This window comes from Zootoca vivipara, chromosome 6, assembly GCF_963506605.1.
Source record: "Zootoca vivipara chromosome 6, rZooViv1.1, whole genome shotgun sequence".
NCBI lineage: Eukaryota > Metazoa > Chordata > Lepidosauria > Squamata > Lacertidae > Zootoca > Zootoca vivipara.
In genome coordinates, this window is record NC_083281.1 from 16,612,239 (window position 1) to 16,632,322 (window position 20,084).

General features: G+C 44.7%; 2 protein-coding genes across 3 annotated transcripts in view; one reads left to right on the forward strand and one right to left on the reverse strand.

Annotated features, from left to right (window-relative positions):
• The first annotated feature begins 3,360 nt into the window (after positions 1–3,360).
• LOC118087886 (cytochrome P450 2A13-like) lies at positions 3,361–9,073 on the forward strand. 2 transcript variants are annotated; one of them, XM_035120949.2, is made up of 9 exons: positions 3,361–3,540; positions 4,711–4,873; positions 5,413–5,562; positions 5,911–6,071; positions 6,877–7,053; positions 7,658–7,799; positions 7,935–8,122; positions 8,659–8,800; positions 8,892–9,073. In XM_035120949.2, the coding sequence occupies exons 1-9, from the start codon at positions 3,361–3,363 to the stop codon at positions 9,071–9,073; spliced, it is 1,485 nt and encodes a 494-aa protein (XP_034976840.2). The 2 variants fall into 2 exon arrangements, with proteins under 2 accessions (XP_034976840.2, XP_034976841.2); XM_035120950.2 differs by lacking the exon at positions 6,877–7,053.
• Positions 9,074–14,622: 5,549 nt separating this feature from the next.
• The window catches only part of LOC118087884 (cytochrome P450 2F3-like), a 58,854-nt gene continuing 53,392 nt past the window's right edge, over positions 14,623–20,084 (reverse strand). Inside the window, 8 exon segments of the mRNA XM_060275253.1 lie at positions 14,623–15,715; positions 15,806–15,947; positions 17,224–17,411; positions 17,573–17,714; positions 17,948–18,124; positions 18,692–18,832; positions 18,834–18,853; positions 19,819–19,968. Coding sequence (XP_060131236.1) covers positions 15,534–15,715; positions 15,806–15,947; positions 17,224–17,411; positions 17,573–17,714; positions 17,948–18,124; positions 18,692–18,832; positions 18,834–18,853; positions 19,819–19,968 — 1,142 coding nt within the window. The 3' untranslated portion in view covers positions 14,623–15,533.

Consider the following 20,084-nt stretch of genomic DNA (forward strand, 5'->3'; position numbering starts at 1 on the left):
AAGTGAGAGCTGGACCATAAAGAAGGCTGATCGCCGAAGAATTGATGCTTTTGAATTATGGTGCTGGAGGAGACTCTTGAGAGTCCCATGGACTGCAAGAAGATCAAACCTATCCATTCTTAAGGAAATCAGCCCTGAGCGCTCACTGGAAGGACAGATCGTGAAGCTGAGGCTCCAATACTTTGGCCACCTCATGAGAAGAGAAGACTCCCTGGAAAAGACCCTGATGTTGGGAAAGATTGAGGGCACTAGGAGAAGGGGACGACAGAGGACGAGATGGTTGGACAGTGCTCTCGAAGCTACGAACATGAGTTTGACCAAACTGCGGGAGGCAGTGGAAGACAGGAGTGCCTGGCGTGCTATGGTCCATGGGGTCACGAAGAGTCGGACACGACTAAACGACTAAACAACAACATGACCACCACATATGATAAAATTCACCATCTTTAACTTTACATTTCCAGCAAACTTTACTACTCGTTCTATATAATAATAATTTATTATAATTTATTATTTATACCCCGCCCATCTGGCTGGGTTTCCCCAGCCACTCTTGGCGGCTTCCAACCGAATATTAAAACAGAACAGCATTACTGTTCTATACATTTTTGCTAGTTTAACTGGTTTCAAGTACCATCTATACATCATTTTCATTACATTTTCCTTCAAAGCGGTACATGCTGTAAACTTCAATGTTTCATTCCACAATTTCAACCACGCATCATATTCAATATTGTACCCAAAATCTTTTGCCCACTTTATCATCACATCTTTTGTCAACTCATCTTTCGTATACCATTCTAACAAAAAATTATACATCTTTGACAACAATTCAGTTCTGGAAATGAATCAATCAATCAAATTTTATTCGACCGTCAGTCAGAAATGAGCATCTATCCATACAAAAATTAAAACATTTAAACATCTAAAAGAACTTAAACTTAAACCGACAATAAGAAACAGACTATACAATTAGACCCATGTCATTGCTGTCAATTTTGACTTTACGGCGCTTATGGGCCAGAAAAAGAAATTTGGCCACCAAGGAGGCAGTTGGTCCAGTAAACTTTTTCAACAGAAACAAAACTTGTCTTTCTCTGGCTACAGGGATAAATTGGCATAGGAGTGGAACTATGAGTTTTTGTCTAAGATCTGCATAGAATGGGCAGATCAAAAGAATATGTTCAGTTGACTCAACCACTCCCAGGGCACAATGACAAGTTCTCTGGGCATATGGGACTCCCCTGTACCTTCCTAACAATACCTCCGATTCCAGGACATTTAACCTAGCAGCAGTGAGGAGTCTACAGTATTCTACATAGTGGATTTCCGCAAGATCAGGGGCTGGTGTAATCTGAAATATCTGACCCCCCAAGAACATCCCAGGTTTCACAAGGGCAATGTTCTCTTGTCTAGTAATGTCACTCAGTCTTTGAGAGACCACAGCTCTCTGGTTTGACTAAATGTCATAGGCTCCAGGAAAAGATGTGACAATCCGCAGGCCTGCACTTGATTTATGACCTCCTTTTCCCATGATGATTGGACATCATCCCTCAATATCAAGGGGGCCATGCCCACCGGGTTGAAGCATAGCTTGAGCCATAGCCAGAGTTTTGCCTTCAAGGCCACATACCGGAATGCTTGCCAACCAACCTCTAATCTCATGACCGCCCCCGCTACAGAAGGGGGGATCCTCAGGATGCTCTAAGAAATCGTGATTGGATGGATTCCAATCTGAGATAATCTGAGATAATCCCTATGGGCACCCGGGGAAATGCTCACCAACAGGAGGGGAAGGACTTTCATTTGAAACAGTCTCAAGGCAAGTTTCACTGATTGAGCCTGGTTCTTAGCATATAGATATCTAATCATCATGGCTGCTTTAGATGCGTTTGTAGTTATACAATCTCTATGAGCCAGAAAGGACCTATTTGATCAAATTACTTGTCCCAGATATTTGAAACAGTTAACCTGCTCTAATGTAGTACCATTCCTCGACCACGAGTGAAGTTTTGGTCAGGCAGAGAAGGCCATAATCTTGGTTTTAGCATAATTAGGTTGAAGCTCATGCTGTACACAGTATTCATGGAGTGCTTGTAGCATTCTCCGCAGCCCAATGTGAGATCTAGCTAGGAGTGCGGCATCATCCGCATACAGGAGAACATTTAATAATCAACCAGCTATTTTAGGGGGGTGGTAAGCATTATTGCCCATGTGGGCCACCAGCGAATTAACGTAAAAATTAAACAGTGCTGGGGCCAACAGGCAGCCCTGTCTTACTCCCCTAGAGGTGGCGACAGGGTTAGACACTAGACCAGGCATAGGCAACCTTTGGCTCCCAGATGTTTTGGAACTACAACTCCCATGATCCCTGACCACTGGCCCTGTTAGCTAGGGATCATGGGAGTCATAGTTCCAAAACATCTGGGAGCCAAAGGTTGCCTATGCCTGCACTAGACCATTATTATCTAGCCTGATTCTCAGAAAGGTGTTTGCATGCAGATTAATGATCAGATGAGGAAGACGATGATCAATTGTTGTGGCAGCCAGTTTTGTCCATAGCTTTCCCCTAGAAATCCAGTCAAAGGCCTGTTTGAAGTCAATAAAGGCCACATGCAGAGCTTTGGGGGCTTTGCCTGCATACTTTTCAGCCAGGTGGTTCAATATTAATATTTGGTCCGTTGTAGATCCTCCGGGGCGAAACCCTGCCTGTTCATGGAAATGAATATGACCTTGAAGAGAGCATCGACCAACCGACCCAACCCCAGAAAGAGAAGCAGAAGATGTGACTTGAGATTAAAATGTTAGCACCTCTCCATTCAGAAGTTAGCCATTTGGAAATGAAAAGAAAAAGTGCACAAAAAAGTAACAAGAAAAGTTTGGAAATCAATCAGAAAGGAGGTGTCTTCTAGGAGACTCAGATGGTGGAACTTCTGGGATTCTGTCTCTATCATTGACTCCCTGGACTACCCTATTACTGCCACAGACACCCCTTTGCAGCCTCTTTCTCAGTTTCTCTCCTCCTAGTCTTACACCAGCAGAGACCCTGTCAAATGATAGGGACTTCTGAGAAATGGGGTGAGAGAAGTGTGCTTGCCTCTGGGACTCCTTGAAGCTCCCTTGGTGGTGCTGGCAACTCCCTGTCACCACTATCTGTCCATCTGAACTTTGCTCTGGAAGGTCTTCTCTTGACCTGAAAGAAGATGTTGAGCAGAGAGTAAACAAGTTGCACAACTTCAAGAAGCGGGTTCTTTCAAAGATATGTAACAGGCTCAAGTCAGGCTGGGCAGGTATTTTCCCTTCCCAGCTGGTCAGCAATGCATTGCCTGTAGAGCTCCACAGGCTACCCACAACCTTCCCATGGATCTCCTGACAGCAGCAGCCCTTTTCCTAGTCATCTGCCTCTCTTGCCTGATGGTCCTCTCAACATGGTGGCAGATGCACCGCAAAAGCCAGATGCCACCTGGACCAACTCCCCTCCCCTTCATTGGGAACCTGCTCCAACTCAACACAAGTGATATCTACCGTTCACTCATGAAGGTAACTTTCTATAATGTGTCAGTTATCCACTCTCTGATTTGTTATTATCAAATCATTTTGTATAGTGCTGCTTAATGATGATCACTCCATTCAATCCGTCCACCCACCCTTCTGTCTCTGTCTCTGTCTCTGTCTCTCTCTCTCTCATTCCTCATAACTCTCCTTCCACCACATTCTCCAACTTTTGATTCTCTCTCTGAAGTCTATGAGGTGTTGGGGAGAAGCAGTATACTTGGTGGGGGACACAGTGTGTTCCTTTTGGGTTGTTAATTCCCTCTCCCCTCCATGGCTCCGAGAAGCTGTCAGCATGCAACAGTGGCCAGACCCCAGAAAACAGCTGAAACTCACTGGCTGAAATAGGTGAAGGTATCCGGTGGGTTGCAAACCCTCAGTTAGTTAGGGAGGTGCCTAGTATGTGATGATGGGCTGCAGAATACTGAGACCAACAGTGGGTCCAACAGTCAAGAAAGCAATTTCTGCATGCAGAGAGAAATGGGGGCCAGAAGGGGCTCATCAACCTGAGAAGGAAGACAATCTAGGAGAACTCTGATCCTAAACCTCCACTGCTTTGCGGTTACACTCATTCATGGGAAAGGAATAAACTCTGAGGGGGGGGGGAATCTGTACCCGCTGCCTTGTGATATATGTTTGGGGGATAAAGAGTAGACCATATGCAAATCCAGAGTGGAGTCCCTAAGGCGCTTGGATGATGTCTTGCTCGCCTCCTTCTGGCAACTCCTGCAGCCAAGCTGGTGCAAGTGTATTGCTTTGTTTCCCCTCGGACCACATCACTGAGGCTGAGAATAGGGTCTTGTCCAGGAACCCCCTACACACTGCCCAGGCTTGCACCCCGGAAAGGTAACTTTGGTGCTGTAGATACAGATTTTCTCTCTTCATTATTCTGTTTCATGGAATTTGGGAATGGAGGGAAGTGCCGATAGCTGATAGCCACAATGGATCTGCTTTGCCTCCGCAGTTGGAGGCAGCAATGCCTCTGCATCCCAGTTTCTGGAAACCACATGAGGGAAGAGCGCTCTTGCGTTCGGGTCCTGCTTGAAGGTTTCCCAGAAGGGGCATCTGGTTGGTCACTCTCAGAGCAGGATACTGGACTCTAGATGTGCTCCCTTTTAACCTGATCCAGCAGGCTCTCCTTGTGCTCTCTTTTCACAGATCCGTGAGAAATATGGTCCTGTCTACACCATCCACTTAGGGCCCCGCCGTGTTGTGGTCTTGTGTGGATACGATGCCGTGAAGGAGGCCCTGGTGGACCAGGCTGAAGAGTTTGGTGGCCGTGGAGAGATATCCATAATTAATTGGCTTTTCCGGGGTTATGGTCAGTTTCTTCTTCAGCAATTCTTGGCCAGAGCACATTATTACTGGTACTGGCATTTATATGGCACCTTTTAGCAAACCTAGCTCTGGAGAGTCTCAATGGTGGTTCTGTGTTGTAGAGTATTGTTATACCCATTTTCCTGAGGAGGGAAATGAGCCTGAGAGTCTCTCTCTCTCTATTAAAAAACCACATATATCTTAGGGCAGGCATCCCCAAACTGCGCCCCACGTATGCTTAAGATGGCCCTGCCTACAACTCCAATGATCCCTAGTTAACAGGACCAGTAGTCAGGGATGATGGGAACTGTAGACCAAAACATTTGCGCGGCCGAAGTTTGGGAATGCCTGTCTTAGGATGTTCTCCCAAAAGCTGAATTCTGAACTTTAAAACTGGACAAGATTTGAAAATGAAGACGTTTTCATCATTATTATTTGTTGGAGGTGGGGGGGAATCTCCATCATTGTGTGTTTTCAGCCACATTCCCACTGAGTGCACATTCTCCTATTCCTCCTTCCCATTACTCCTCATTTGCTTCTCAGGGGTTTTCTTGAGTAATGGGGAAAGGGCCAAACAGCTACGCCATTTCTCCATCATGACGCTGAGGAATTTTGGGGTGGGAAAGAGATCCTTCGAAGAGCGGATCCTGGAGGAGACCCACTTCCTGCTGGAATCCCTGAGGGCAACAAAAAGTGAGCTCAGTTTTGGTATCTTCAAGAAATGCTGCTTAATGAGTTACAGAAATGTGGCATAATGGCTTACAAGTAATAGTAACTGTTGATGTTTAACTGAGAATTTAATGCTGAATCTTTGGGTTTAATTTTGATGATATTTCATGAGTTTTTACAGTAGCTATTAATTGTTGTTTTTATGTGTATACTCTTTTAATTAATATTCTGCAAGCCACCTTGAGGGCTTTAAATGAACAGCGAGGGAGAAATCACCAGATGAAAGAAAACACCATTAAAGACTGGATTGATTTGCAAAGGGTTGACTTGATTTGCTCCAAGGTTGAGTGACTTGGGGGTCTCTCTTTCTAGGTGAACCCTTTGACCCCACTTTTGTCCTGAGCCGCTCAGTGTCCAACATCATCAGCTCCATCGCCTTTGGCAACCGCTTTGAATACGAAGATCAGGAGTTTCTCTCCTTGCTCCGCGCTATACTGGAAGTCTTCCAGTTTGCTTCCACCTCTTGGGGACAGGTAAATTGGAGGGGAAGTGGAGGACTTCCGTCGTGAGTTTGTGAATAATGCAATTTCTCTTTATCTACTCAAGGCATGGTATGCAGGACAGCCACTACTGGGTGGGGCCTTGTCATTACCCCAAAGTCCAGCAATGGTCAAGACACAGGGTTAGAAGCTGTAGCATCACCAGCTAAAGAGCTAGATCACATTCAGGGGTCTGAGTGAGCCTGACCAACAAAAGCCAATATTACAGTCTTCCATACAAGCAGAAGCTAAGTTCTCCACAAGTGGGCAGAACTTGGGAAAAGCTTCAAAATGGTTTTGATATCTGTTGAAGCAGGCGTCTCACTCTGAGCTCTCCATGGTGCTGCAACTCCTTATCTGCCTTGCTCTTTGGTCAGGCTCTGCCTGGAGCAAGTTTACAATGTTGCTTCAACCAGAGCGAAACTCAGATTGAGGCACTGAAGCTTGAATTCCTCCCCACCGCCTGATTCTTCCTCCAAGTTGCCTTCCTTCTCACTCAAAGAGGAGAAGTCAGGCCCTGAGGTTTTGTCTGTGATGAGTTTATTGCTTAGTCAGCACCAAGTTATATCTGGGTGTAATCAGGAGTACCTTCTGTCTGTTCTTCTTGGAGACAAACTTCTCAAGTCTCCCTTCCTTTCAAGCCTCCTGTTTTTCCCAAACTTTCCATGATTACGAAGAACGGAGAGAGAAACTCCTGCTTCTGCCTGCCCCCCAAATCCATCTTAACTTACTTTGTTCAATATCTTTTCTCTCTCTTCCTCCCCCGAACTCTGTATTCCTCCAAACCCAACACACACAGCTCTCCTACATGTTCTCGGGCATCATGCAGCACCTGCCTGGCCCACAAGAGAAATTCTTCAAGAAGCTGTTGGGTCTGAAGGAGTTCATTAAAAGGAAGGTAAAAGCAAACAAGGAGACCCTGGATCCCAACAACCCTCGAGATTTTATTGATTGCTTCCTAGTGAAAATGCAGCAGGTAAGATTATGATCTTCTAAGGACTATGATCAATTTCTGGGTAAGGAAACTTTGTAGATCCTGTTTGAACCAGGAACTTTTGAAACTTGGATGGCTTTAAAAGAGGTTTGGACACATTGATGGGGAGAGTTCTACTGAAGGCTACTGGCCAGGATGGCTGTACCCTGCTCTCCACGGGTTGGTTGCAACAATGCTTCTGAATACAGTTTGTTGGAAACCATGGGAGGGGAGAGGAATCTTCTGTTCGAACCCTCCTTCCCAGTGGGGCATCTGATTGGCTGCTGTGAGAACAGGATGCTGGACTAGATGGGCCTGATTAAGCAGGCACTTCTCCTTTGCCTCTGTAACTTTTCTGCACAAAAGGACTCTGTGACACCTCCCTCCCTCCCACTCTACCCAACCCTCTGTTCCCCACACAATCACTGGGCTCCTTTTCAGCATGCCATGACTGCCCCTTCCCCTCATTGGATTGAGCATGACATCACTCCAGCTCAGCCAATCATTAGGAGAGAGAGAGCTTCATATACAGGAGGCAGTCAGATTGTAGTCTATCCCAAGATATAATCTGTGAAACGTCCTCTTTCCCCATTTTTCTTCTTGCTAGGAAGAAGAAAACCCAAACTCAGAGTTCTTCCTAGAGAATCTCATTATGACAACCCTCAATGTCTTCTTTGCCGGTACAGAAACAGTCAGCACCACCTTGCGCTATGGGATTCTGCTTCTGCTGAAATACCCGGAGATTGAAGGTGAATGCAGAAGCAGGTGAAAAGGAGGGTGGAGAAACATCTTTGTTTTTGCTAGTTATGAACTGGGATTCTTGTTTAGCTCCCCGGAAGGTGCACATGGACACTTGTTGTCACATCCTGCTGATTTCTCAACAGAGAAGATCCACAAAGAGATTGAACGTGTGATTGGTCTAAATCGCATTCCCACCATGGATGACCGTCCCCTGATGCCCTACACAGATGCTGTGATCCACGAGATCCAGAGATTTGGTGACATGCTCCCCTTGGGTGTAGCAAGATGTGTGACCTGTGATACCAAGTTCCAGGGATACACCATTCCCAAGGTACTGTGGTTTCATTCATTCCTGAGCTTCCTGCTCTTCTGCTCCACCCTTCAGTACAATTTCCAGACAAGTTTTGTGGGCTAGTAAATTCCCCTGAGGCACCTCTGTCTCTGACCTGTCTGCCATCATCATTGTGGGGGTATCAGAGTCAACAAATCCAAAATAAGACCTGAAGAGCCCAGCCAGATGATGTGGTGTTGGTTCCACATCTTCTAGTACTGCCTTCCCCAAAGGAGTGTTGGTACTTATAGGGCTTAAAGGGGTTTAATTCTAACCTTCCAAAAGCCATTTCCCCCTTCCCTTCTCATCAGGAAGAACTTTTTGAGGGCAAGTGCTTTTGGACTGTGGAAAGGACTCCCTCAGATGTTGGTGGAATCTCTTTCCAGCAAGGTTTTTCAACAGAGGTTGGATGGCCATCTGTCATGGATGCTTTAGTTGAGATTTCTTCGTCACAGGTGGTTGCACTAGATGGCCCACAAGGTCCGTTCCAGCTCTGCAATTCTATGAATCTAAGATTCTCTCCCTCTCTTGTTCAGGGGACTGACGTCTTCCCTGTGCTTGGATCTGTGCTGAGAGACCCCAAACATTTTGCAAGACCAGATGTGTTTGACCCCCAACATTTCCTGGATGACAATGGGCAGTTCAAGAAGAATAAGGCTTTTATGCCTTTCTCGGTTGGTGAGTGAGGCCCTTTCCCTTTCCAAGGTACTGCCAAGCCCTTTATAACAGCCCCCTGAAAGCCTCTATTCACCTTCCTCCTCTTTCCTAGGGAAACGCTCTTGCTTTGGGGAGCCCCTCGCTCGGATGGAACTCTTCCTCATCCTCACCAGCATCCTGCAGAACTTCCGCCTCAAATCTCCCATCCCACCTGAAAAGATCGACATTTCTCCCATGCTGGTTGGCTTTGCCACCACTCCGCATTTTTATGAAATGTGTGCCATTCCCCTCTGAAGGTGGTCAGGTGTCTTGGAGAAGCAGAATCCCATCGTCATCCACCTTGGCCACCAAAAGGCAAGCAAGCACACACACTAATGTCCACACCACCATAATTTTAGCAATGACAATGTTTAACATTTTTCCATTTTCTGGAATTACTTCTTTTTCTACATGCATAGTATATTGCTGCCTTATTTCTTGTTAATGTTCATTTTACTGCTGCACCCCAATTGAGGAAGCTGCAAGATCAAATATTTCATCTTGGTTCTCTAATCTCTTCTTTTACCTGCACTTCTTTTTATAAGGCATACACAAACCACAGCTGTAAAATCACCCCACAAAATTCTAATGTCGTCTGCTATTGCCATGTTGTGAATAAAGAGATCACAGATTTCACTTTGGAGCTGTCATTTCACTCCATTTTCTTGTAGAACACTCTACTCTCCATATTATGCCCCCCTCTGTTTTATTTTTTAAAAAATAATATTTATTTAAAATTTCCAATAAAACCAAATTATGAATTCCAAATTATACACATATTCCAATACTCAAACAATTCCAATGTTGTGCCTAATTATAAATTGTGGTTGTTTATTTATAAAGTGGTTGTTTATTTATTTAACATCTGATGGGAGAGCATTCCACAAGGTGGGCACCACTACCAAGAAGGCCCGCTGCCTGGTTTCCCCCTATTGGGTTGGCCCCAATAAAGGGACTTTGAGGGTTTTCAATATAAAAGTGACCTGCACAGCACCATTTGTCAACCATATATATATATGATTATAATGAATATTGATGTAAAGCCAATAAACCCTAACTGAACCATCATTACCCACATCAGCACAGCTAAAATTGGGCAGCAAGCAAAAAGTGATATGGGCTTTCCAAAATGGAAGAGCAAGAGATGCTCAAGGGAAGAGATAATTATACCCAGTTTTCTAAGCCTCCTTGAGCGCATAATGGCCAGAGGGAAGAGGAGTGCAGGGTGAATCAGGCAACTCTGGGTTTGTCCTTGGAGACACAGAACCAAACAAGCAGGAAGATAGCCTCATGTTATCAGATGGGGAGCCCTGAGTTCCATTGCATCGTGCACTTTAAGGATTGGAAAAATGTTGACCCAGATCGCCCATATGCTGCAGGGAGAGGTTTAGAGAGCATCACTTGGGCAATAAAAAGAAACAGCCAACTCCAAAATGCCTGTGAGCTGCAAGTAAACCTGAGATAAATCTGATGACTGGCAGATAATAGTCTTGCTGTTTCAAAATACCAGTGGAGGAATTCTTGTTTTGAGAGTTGGCTAGAGCACAAATAACTGGACTCTTGCCCCAGAACTGGACTGTTCACATTTATGTAGAAGGGAATCTTCTGGGTTTCTCTCCCTACCTCCTTCTCCCTCCCCCACCTCCAAATGACCCAAAAGACCTCTCTGAATTATGCAAAAATAATTCTGCAAGGAGGCAGCAAAAGTCTCCTTTCCCAAGGACCAGAGGGCAGGTGATCTGTGATGGGGTGACTTCCCCATGCTGTTGTCTCTCAAGGGCCAAGGCCACCACCTGCCTTTGGAGCTGGAGCTGTGACTTGCCCTCCGAGGCCAACGCATGAAGGCAGCCAACCAAGACAGGTCAGAAGCAGAATCCAGGAATTCCCGAAGGTTCCTATATAGAGCCTAGTGGAGTGTCCACATTGTTCCGCAGTTCCGCTTTTAGAAAAATGGTCTCTGAAGGAAGCCAGTTGATCCTCTCCATTTACAATGGGCTGGGAAAGGGGGTGGGCAGGGAAGGAAGAAAAGAAGGGATCAAAAAACACAGGGCATTGGGCAGGGGAGCTACACTCAGAGCTTAAGAAAGGGAGGGTTTCTGTGCTTTGTATTGGAGCAACTGTTGGTTTTCAAATATGCATTTTGACCAATCCTTTTGACAAATTTGTAATATTGTTATGCATTGATCTGTACATCTAAAGCTAACTGTGAACCGCACAGAGGGTAGTTTGCCTAGTATCAGAAAGACCTCTTCCTTCCCTACAGACCCTCTTGGGTGCTGAGATCAGCACAGGGGATCCCTCTTTACCAAGGTCCTCCGCATTCAGAGGTTTGGGGTGGGATAGGGCTCCATTGAAAATGGCTTCTCCATGAGAACCAGGAACAAGGGCACGACTCTCCCTATCTCTGCGATCTCCTGGGTGATGCATATGCAACTAGGCAGTTGAACGTGTATGTGTACTCTGTCCATTTCCCTTCCTCCATGTGGCCCCAGGCACTTTCAACCTGCACTACACCACTGAATGAACTCCCCCACTTTCCAGAGTTAAAAATAAAATAAAATATGGTAATTTAATAGGAACTTATGAAAACAACGAAATCCACCCAGCTAAACTAAGACCCCAGCTGGCTCCCGAACCAGGCAGCTGTGTGTCCTCCTGGGTGCTGAAACATGGGTGCTGCCAATCCCTCACTCACTCACTCTTTTTATAATAATTTTTATTAGTTTTCAATTACAATCAAATAATAGCCTCATTATAACAATACCAATTTATAATATAATTATCAATTCCAATCGTTCAAATATACCAAATTATATAAACCATAGGCTCCCCTTCCCCACATGAAGTCTTCTCTCAAGTTCGAACTTTAACGACCTTGCAGCTTGTTCTGATCTGCAGTTTTTGATCTCATCTCTTCTAGCACACACCTGTACTTTAGTCCATTTGAGCTCTAATGAACAGTACCTCTGCTTCTTAATTACAGGTAGGTAGCCGTGTTGGTCTGACGTAGTCGAAACAAAAAATAAAATAAAATTCATTCCAGTAGCACCTTAGAGACCAACTAAGTTTGTCATAGGTATGAGCTTTCGTGTGTATCTGAAGTGTGCATCTGAAGAAGTGTGATGGGACCAGTGGCCATGATCTTAGTTGGGTTTTTTTTTTTATGTTGAGCTTCAGACCATATTTTGCGCTCTCCTCTTTCACCCTCATTAAAAGGCTCTTTTAATGGGGGAAAAATTAATAATTAATTATTTGGATTACAATTTGGTTCTTTTTTTAGTTTATTGTTTTTAATTGGAGAATTGGAAGTTTGTATTGGAAAACTAATAAAAATGATTTAAAAAACAATTTAAATGCTGAAGGGAATTAATGATCTAAAATGTGGAACTGGCCCTGAGGGTTAGGTGGGGCACGTAGTCCAACTGCGGCAGGCCCTTATATTGCCTCTGGCTACATTCCTTGCCTTCACTCTCTCCTCTCCCTGACCTTCGGTATTTTGTGGCTCTCAGGAGGGAGGGTTCTTTCTTAAGAGAGACAGTGATCCAAAGTGGTTAGAGTGCAGGACAATGACCTGGCAGAGACCAGGGTTCAAATCACCACCAGATGGCCATGAAGCTCACTGGGTGGGACCTTGAGGGGCCAGTCACAGCCTCTCAACCTGGCCTACCCACAAGATAAAATGGGGAGGAGGATTCCGTCAGCTTCAACCGATGGCCCAGCTATGCCCCTATCTGGAAAAGGGATAGTCTAACTTCTGTTGTCTATGGTGACTTCTAGGATAAGTTGCTGTGATGCGTTCTCTGAAGACAGCTGGTGCAGAATTTGGTGGCCAGGTTGCTCACCGGGGGAAGACAGTTTGAACATATTGCACTTACATCTCCTCCAACATATCTGCAATGAAAATAGGGATGTCCAGTTCCATAATGATAATTTTATTATTTATACCCCACTAGAAAGTGACAAAAGGAAACATACAAAAAATACAGTGCAATACAATTAGTATAATTGCTTACACTTCCATAATCTTTATTTTGATATTAGTGCTATTATTATCTTAATGCATATATGGTTATTAATGACCTACTACATTCTGCATAAACTCATTCCAAATGTCCAAAGTCTACATCTACAAGCAATCCTTTCATGAGTTGCGAGTGTTGTCATGCTGTCAAGCCATTGAATAAAGGTCATCCTATCTTCATTCTTCCAGTTCATCAGTATCAGTCTCTTAGCCACTGTTAGGTCAGAATCTATTTTCATTGTGCCGTTGTCCATTTCCATACAATAGGTATACTGTATAATTTAAAAGAATATTCTCCTCTGAAAATGTTAACTTTTTCCATACAGTCCTATTTAAATAGTCCAGCAATTTCTCCCAAAACTTAGCAAGTACTGTATAGAACACTATAAAAATACATATTTCAAAGAGGTGTTGTCCTTATTACATCTCCAGCAAAAAAGCTACTTTAGCTAGTCCTTTTTTATACAAAAATAAAGGAGCCCAATAAATTCTCAATATTATTTTCTGTTGTATAAATCTCAGTTTAAGATCCATCAATGCCGTTGGTACTGAGTCTAAAACATTTTCCCACTGTTTGGGTGGTACAATTTGAAAGTTCCAGTTCTTTATTCCAACCATTTCTTAAAGTCTGCATATGAAACTTACTTATTGATAATAAATATCTGTAGAAAGTGATCATGTCTTTTTTTGTTTACAACCAATGATCCATTTGCTCCAATATCTCAGGTGTCTCAGAAGCTGAAAAAGCTGCTGTTCCAAACAAACTTGTCAGGAGGTGTTGTGCCTGGAGATATTGGGCCAGATCTGCTCTCTTAAAACAGCGAAAGTATGAAACTAATAATCTTCCTTGTCTATCTGTTGACTCAAAGTCAATACACCTGCTTACATCAAATTTTTCCATGGTACCATCATTTCCCCAATTTTTAAAGTAGGATTTCCCCAGAAAGTAACTTCAGCATGTGAGAATGGGTCAAATTTGCTTTTATTAAGACAATATATTCCATATCCTTCTAACTCACTTGATTGTTTCAAGAGTCACCAGAAATTTCAGATACTTTGATCCTAATATTGTCCAACCAACCAAAGGAGATAGATGATTAGATAGATAGATAGATAGATAGATAGATAGATAGATAGATAGATAGATAGATAGATAGATGATATAGATAGATAGATAGATAGATAGATAGATGATAGATAGATAGATAGATAGATAGATAGATAGATAGATAGATAGATAGATAGATAGATAGATGATATAGATGATAGATAGATAGATAGATAGATAGATAGATAGATAGATAGATAGATAGATAGATAGATAGATAGATGATAGATAGATAGATAGATGATAGATAGATGATAGATAGATAGATAGATAGATAGATAGATAGATAGATAGATAGATAGATAGATAGATAGTTTCTGAGGTTTCCCACATCGGAAAGTTAATACCAAGGGTATGTTTCCAATTTTGAATGCTTGACAATAGTTAGGCAGCGTGGTATAGGTCAAGATTCAGACAAAGAGATATATCGCAATGCCCCAGACCAGATGATAGTAAAACTTCACATTCATATTAAAAAAAGAAAACCCAAACAGTTCTTTCAAAGTCTGTCCCAGGAATGGAGATTGCAAGGTTCCAGAGAAGCAATTTCCCCTACATTATGGCAGACCTTTTCTGCCTCCCCAAAACTCTTCAGCATGCGCCAAGCTGCACAGTTAACAATTCTTCCTTCACAGTGAATGTTTCAGCACAGGAAAGTGACAAGGAGGAAGAAAATAATAATAATAAATTTTTATTTATACCCCGCCCTTCCCGGTTCAGAAACCGGGCTCAGGGTGGCTAACAACAGATTTAAAACACTTAATTATGATACGACATAAAACAGCATAAAATACAGTATAAAATCATGAATAACAATAAAATTCAAAGTTCAAAAATCAATTTTTTTGGGGGGGGAACCCATCCAATAAACATTAGATGGTCACCAGGGCTAGCTGGCTAAATTAGTCCTACTTGGGCCAGCGAGGAGGCCAGGGGAGAGTTAGCTGTGGGGTCCCAGAGCGGGTAATCTTCATAAAAAGGGGAGGGGGAGGGAAGAGAAGGGGAATAAAATATCAGGCTAAATTCAAATTGAAGGCCAGGCAGAATAGCTCTGTCTTACAGGCCCTGTGGAAGGAGGTTAAATCCTGTAAGGCCCTAGTCTCATGGGACAGAGCATTCCACCAGGTCGGAGCCATCACTGAAAAAGCCCTGGCCCTGGTGGAGGGTAGTCTGACTTCCTTAGGGCCTGGGACCTCTAAACTATTATTATTCATGGACCTTAAGGTCCTCTGCGGGGCATACCAGGAGAGGCGGTCCCATAAATACAAAGGCCCTAAGCCACATGACGGAGGAAAAGAGCAAACAGGGAATCTGACGGCTGGAATGGGGGATGAGGAGAGGGGCTCATTCATGGTGCCTGAGGGAAGGAACAGGGGCTGTGAGTCAAGGACCTTCCAAAAGAAATACAGGGGGGGGATTCTACCAATGGAAACACAGATCATGAAGCTTCAAAAGCAAGATTCTGGAGGTGGGAGGGTCAACCTGTTCTGGCCCTTCATGAGTTCAAGAACTCTCCAATTTTAGCATTTGAAGCAACCAAGGTGGATGGCAACGGGGCTCCACTTCTCCAAGACACCTGTCCTCCTTCAGAGGGGAATGGCACACATTTCATAAAAATGTGGGATGGTGGCAAAGCCAACCAGCATAGGAGAGATGTTGATCTTTTCAGGAGGGACGGGAGATTTTAAGCGGAAGTTCTGCAGGATGCTGGTGAGGAAGAGGAAAAGCTCCATCCGGCCCAGATTCTCCCCCAAGCAATAGCGCTTCCCTAGGAAAAAGGAAGAAGGTAAAGGCAGCTTTTCAGGGTGCTGTTATAGATGGTTTAGGAGCGCTTGGGAAAGGAAGGGGACTCACTCACCAACAGAGAAAGGCATAAAAGCCTCGTTCTTCTTGAACTGCCCATTCTCATCCAGGAAATGCTGGGGGTCAAACACGTCTGGTCTTGCAAAGTGTTGGGCGTCTCTCAGCACAGACCCGAGCATGGGAAACACTTCAGTCCCCTGAACAAGAAAGGGGGAGAAATGAGAAGATAGAGGAGAAATGGGAGATTTCAACACCAGGCCAATTGGTGTAGTGGTCAGTTCTGAAGCACAGGAGCTTATCATAGCCATGCCCCAGAAAGTCCACAAATGCAAGCGACTGTGGCAATCCATCGCTTTAGACAAACATACCCTAATTCCAGAAAGAGCAGCAATGCTGCATAGTGTAAGACCCTATTTATGAGAGTTAGCACAACTCTGGTCCTCTGCCTTGCAAGCAGCCAATGGGGCTGGCAGAGGCATTGCGGCTGGTTCCTGGTAGGAGGGGACGGTGGGTGGGGTGAGTCAGCAGGGAGGGTGGTGCTCTGTGGAAGCACCAGAGGAGCCCGTGTGGTCCTTCTGCTGGCATATCTGCACAGCGCTGACCTCGCAGCTGCCTCGCCCCTCCCGCTAAGCCACAGCGATGCCAGGAGAACAAGGGGATATTGCCAGGCCTCCCCAGCATCCACACCTTCTATACATAGTTTCTCCAAGGACCGCCATTGAACTCTGTGGTGCCTGCTTCCGACTGAAGAAATGGTCCATCTAGCACAGCATCCTGTTCTCACAGTGGCCTACTGGGGACTGTGACCCCTGGCAGGTTCTTTTCAATGGCTGTTCCCCATTTCTGGGACATCACCCTTGGTGTGGTGCCTCTGCTAAGCACCAATAATTCTCCCCTACAGCTGGTGGCCTTATCAGGGCATGCAGTGGTCATTGTGGCTGCATGAATATGTGAAAGCCTGTCTCTTTGGCAGGATGGCTGAAGAGAGCAGAAATCTCTCTCTCTCTCTCTCTCTCTCTCTGTGTGTGTGTGTGTGTGTGTGTATTCTGTTTTTTATTTTGCATGTAGAACAGTAGTGTAATGCAACTTGTAAATAATAAAGACATCAGGAGAATAACAGGATGGCTGAGGTGTTTATTCCTGTAATCGGAATTGAACCAGAAAGGGCTGGACTCCCGATGCTGTGAAGACACAGGTAGATTTATGAGGAACTGTGCTGAGACAAAGAAAAGGATCCCCAAGACTCGGTGCTCACACACTAACAAGACAGATCTGAAGAAGTGTGCATGCACACGAAAGCTCATACCAATGACAAACTTAGTTGGTCTCTAAGGTGCTACTGGAAGGATTTTTTATTTATTTTTTATTTAACAAGACAGAGTGCTTGGGGAACTTCGGTGAGCCACAAACTGTATCTGGAAATTGTACCAAAGGGTCTGAGCCTCAGGAACTACAGTAATAGAACCACAGTACCTTGGGAAGGTTGTATCCCCGGAACTGGGTATCACGGGTCACACGTCTTGCTACCCCCAAGGGGAGCATGTCAGCGAATCTCTGGATCTCGTGGATCACAGCATCCGTGTAGGGCATCAGGGGACGGTCATCCATGTTGGGAGTGCGATTCGAGCCAATCACCCGTTCAATCTCTTCATGGACTTTCTCTGTTGAGAAATCAGCAGGATGAGACCAAAAGTGCTATTTGCACCTTCCAAGGAGCTAAAGAAGGATCCCAGCTCATAGCTGGGAAAGCAAAGAGGGACCCTCCCATAGGAAGGCAAGGACACATCTCTCCACCCTATTTTTCTCCCCCTTCCACAGTCACCTTCAACCTCCGGGTATTTCAGCAGAAGCAGGAAGCCATAGCGCAAGGTGGTGCTGACCGTTTCTGTGCCAGCGAAGAAGATGTTGAGGGTTGTCATAACCAGATTCCTTGGCAAGAACTCTGTGTTTGGGTTTTTCTTCTCCTAAGTCAGAAGGAAAACAATGGAGGATGCTTCATATGTGGGTAATCTGGTCTTCATATGTCTTCAAAGCTTGTTCTTTCCTGCTGATTGGCTAAGTGCAGTGATGTCATGATTAAACCAATGAGGGTGAAGGGACAGTTGAGTAGTGTTGAAAAGGTGGCTTCGTTTCAGGGATCCTAGTTTCCTTTCAGAGAAATACTTAGATCACAATACTTCGAACAAAATCACCATACCTGCTGCATTTTCACCAAGAAGCAGTCAATGAAATCCCGAGGGGCATTGGGGTCCAGGGTCTCCTCATGGTCTTTTACCTTCTCCATAATGAACTTCTCCAACCCTAAGAGCTGCTTGAAGGCTTTATGTTGTGGGCCAGGCAGGTACCGCATGATGCCCGAGAACATGTCATAGAGCTGTTTGTGTTGGTTTCAGAGGGGGGAGAAAACAGATATTGCACAAAGTGAAGCTGAGGTGAAGGTCTGTGGAAGTTGGAAACATATCATGGAAGTTTGGAAGAGACTAGAAAAAAGGCAGACTCGGAAGGTCTCTCTCCAAGAAGAACAGAACAGGCAGATGGAATTCCTGACTCCAGACAGAACTTGCATAAACTGCTGACTAAGCTATCAACTTCTCCTCTTTCGGGGATAAGGATGGAAACTTTGAGGAGGAATCAGAGAGTGAGAAGGAATTTCTTACAGTGCTAGCAGCCTCAACAGCTCAATGTGGGATCATGTGAGGCTGAAGCAACATTCTAAACTTGCTCCAGCCACACCTGGCCAAGCAGCAAGGCAGATCAGGAGTTGCAGCACCATGGATAGCTCCAAGTGAGCAACTTGCTCCAACAAAGGTCAGGAGCTTTTTCTCAGCCACTCCCTTGTGGATATCTTAGAATTCTTTCAGGACCAGGAGAAAGGGGCAACTCTCCTTGTTTCCATGGCCTCATCCCATGTGCTCTCCCTCTCCCCTCCCCTCCAATTTACCTGCCCCCAAGATGTGGCAGTGAACTGGAAGCTACCCAGCATCATGCTGAGCAAGGAGACGAACTCCTTATCTTCATATTCAAAGCGATCGCCAAAGGCAATGGAGCTGATGACATTGGACACTGTGCGGCTCAGCATGTAGTAGAGGATCAAAGGGGGCACCTAGAAAGAAAGACACACAAAGAGTGCACCTAGAAAGCAAGTCACTCAACCCAGGAACAAATCAAGAATACACTTTGCAAAGCGGTCCACTCTTACCTCTTGATTCCTTTGAGCAACTTTTCTTCAAGAGGATGTAGAGTGTTGGTGATGCATTTAGCTTAGGCTAAGTTACGTCTTTTTCCACCCATTACCAAAAATAAAAAGCAGCTGTGATAATTTTCAGTATAAAGCCACTTAACTGCCCATAGTTTCTAACTATCACCTAGAATCATAGAATCGTAGAGTTGGAAGAGACCACAAGGGTCATCCAGTCCAACCCCCTGCCGAGCAGGAAACACCATCAAAGCATTCTTGACATATGCCTGTCAAGCCTCTGCTTAAAGACCTCCAAAGAAGGAGACTCCACCACACTCCTTGGTAGCAAATTCCACTGCCGAACAGCTCTTATTGTCAGTAAGTTCTTCCTAATGTTTAGGTGGAATCTTCTTTCTTGTAGTTTGAATCCATTGCTCCGTGTCCGCTTCTCTGGAGCAGCAGAAAACAACCTTTCTCCCTCCTCTATATGACATCCTTTTATATATTTGAACATGGCTATCATATCAACCCTTAACCTTCTCTTCTCCAGGCTAAACATACCCAGCTCCCTAAGCCGTTCCTCATAAGGCATTGTTTCCAGGCCTTTGACGATTTGGGTTGCCCTCCTCTGGACACGTTCCAGCTTGTCAGTATCCTTCTTGAACTGTGGTGCCCAAAACTGGACACAGTACTCCAGGTGGGGTCTGACCAGAGCAGAATACAGTGGTACTATTACTTCCCTTGATCTAGATGCTATACTCCTATTGATGCAACCCAGAATTGCATTGGCTTTTTTAGCTGCTGCATCACACTGCTGACTCATGTCAAGTTTGTGGTCTACCTATAACTCATTAAGCAGCATTTCTTGAAGACATCAAAACTCTGCTCACTTTTTGTTGCCCTCATGGATTCCAGCAGGAAGGGGGCCTCCTCCATGACCCGTTCTTCAATGGATCTCCTTCCCATCCCAAAATTCCACAGTGTTGTGATGGAGAATCGGCGTAGCTGTTTGGCCCATTCCCCGTTACTGAAGACAACCCCTGAGAAGCAAAGGAGGAGGAGGGGGGAGGAGGGAGGCATGTGCTCTGAATGAGAATGTGGCTGAAACAATGAAGAATGCCCCCCTTAAAAAGTCAATTTTGAATTTTTTGCCTAG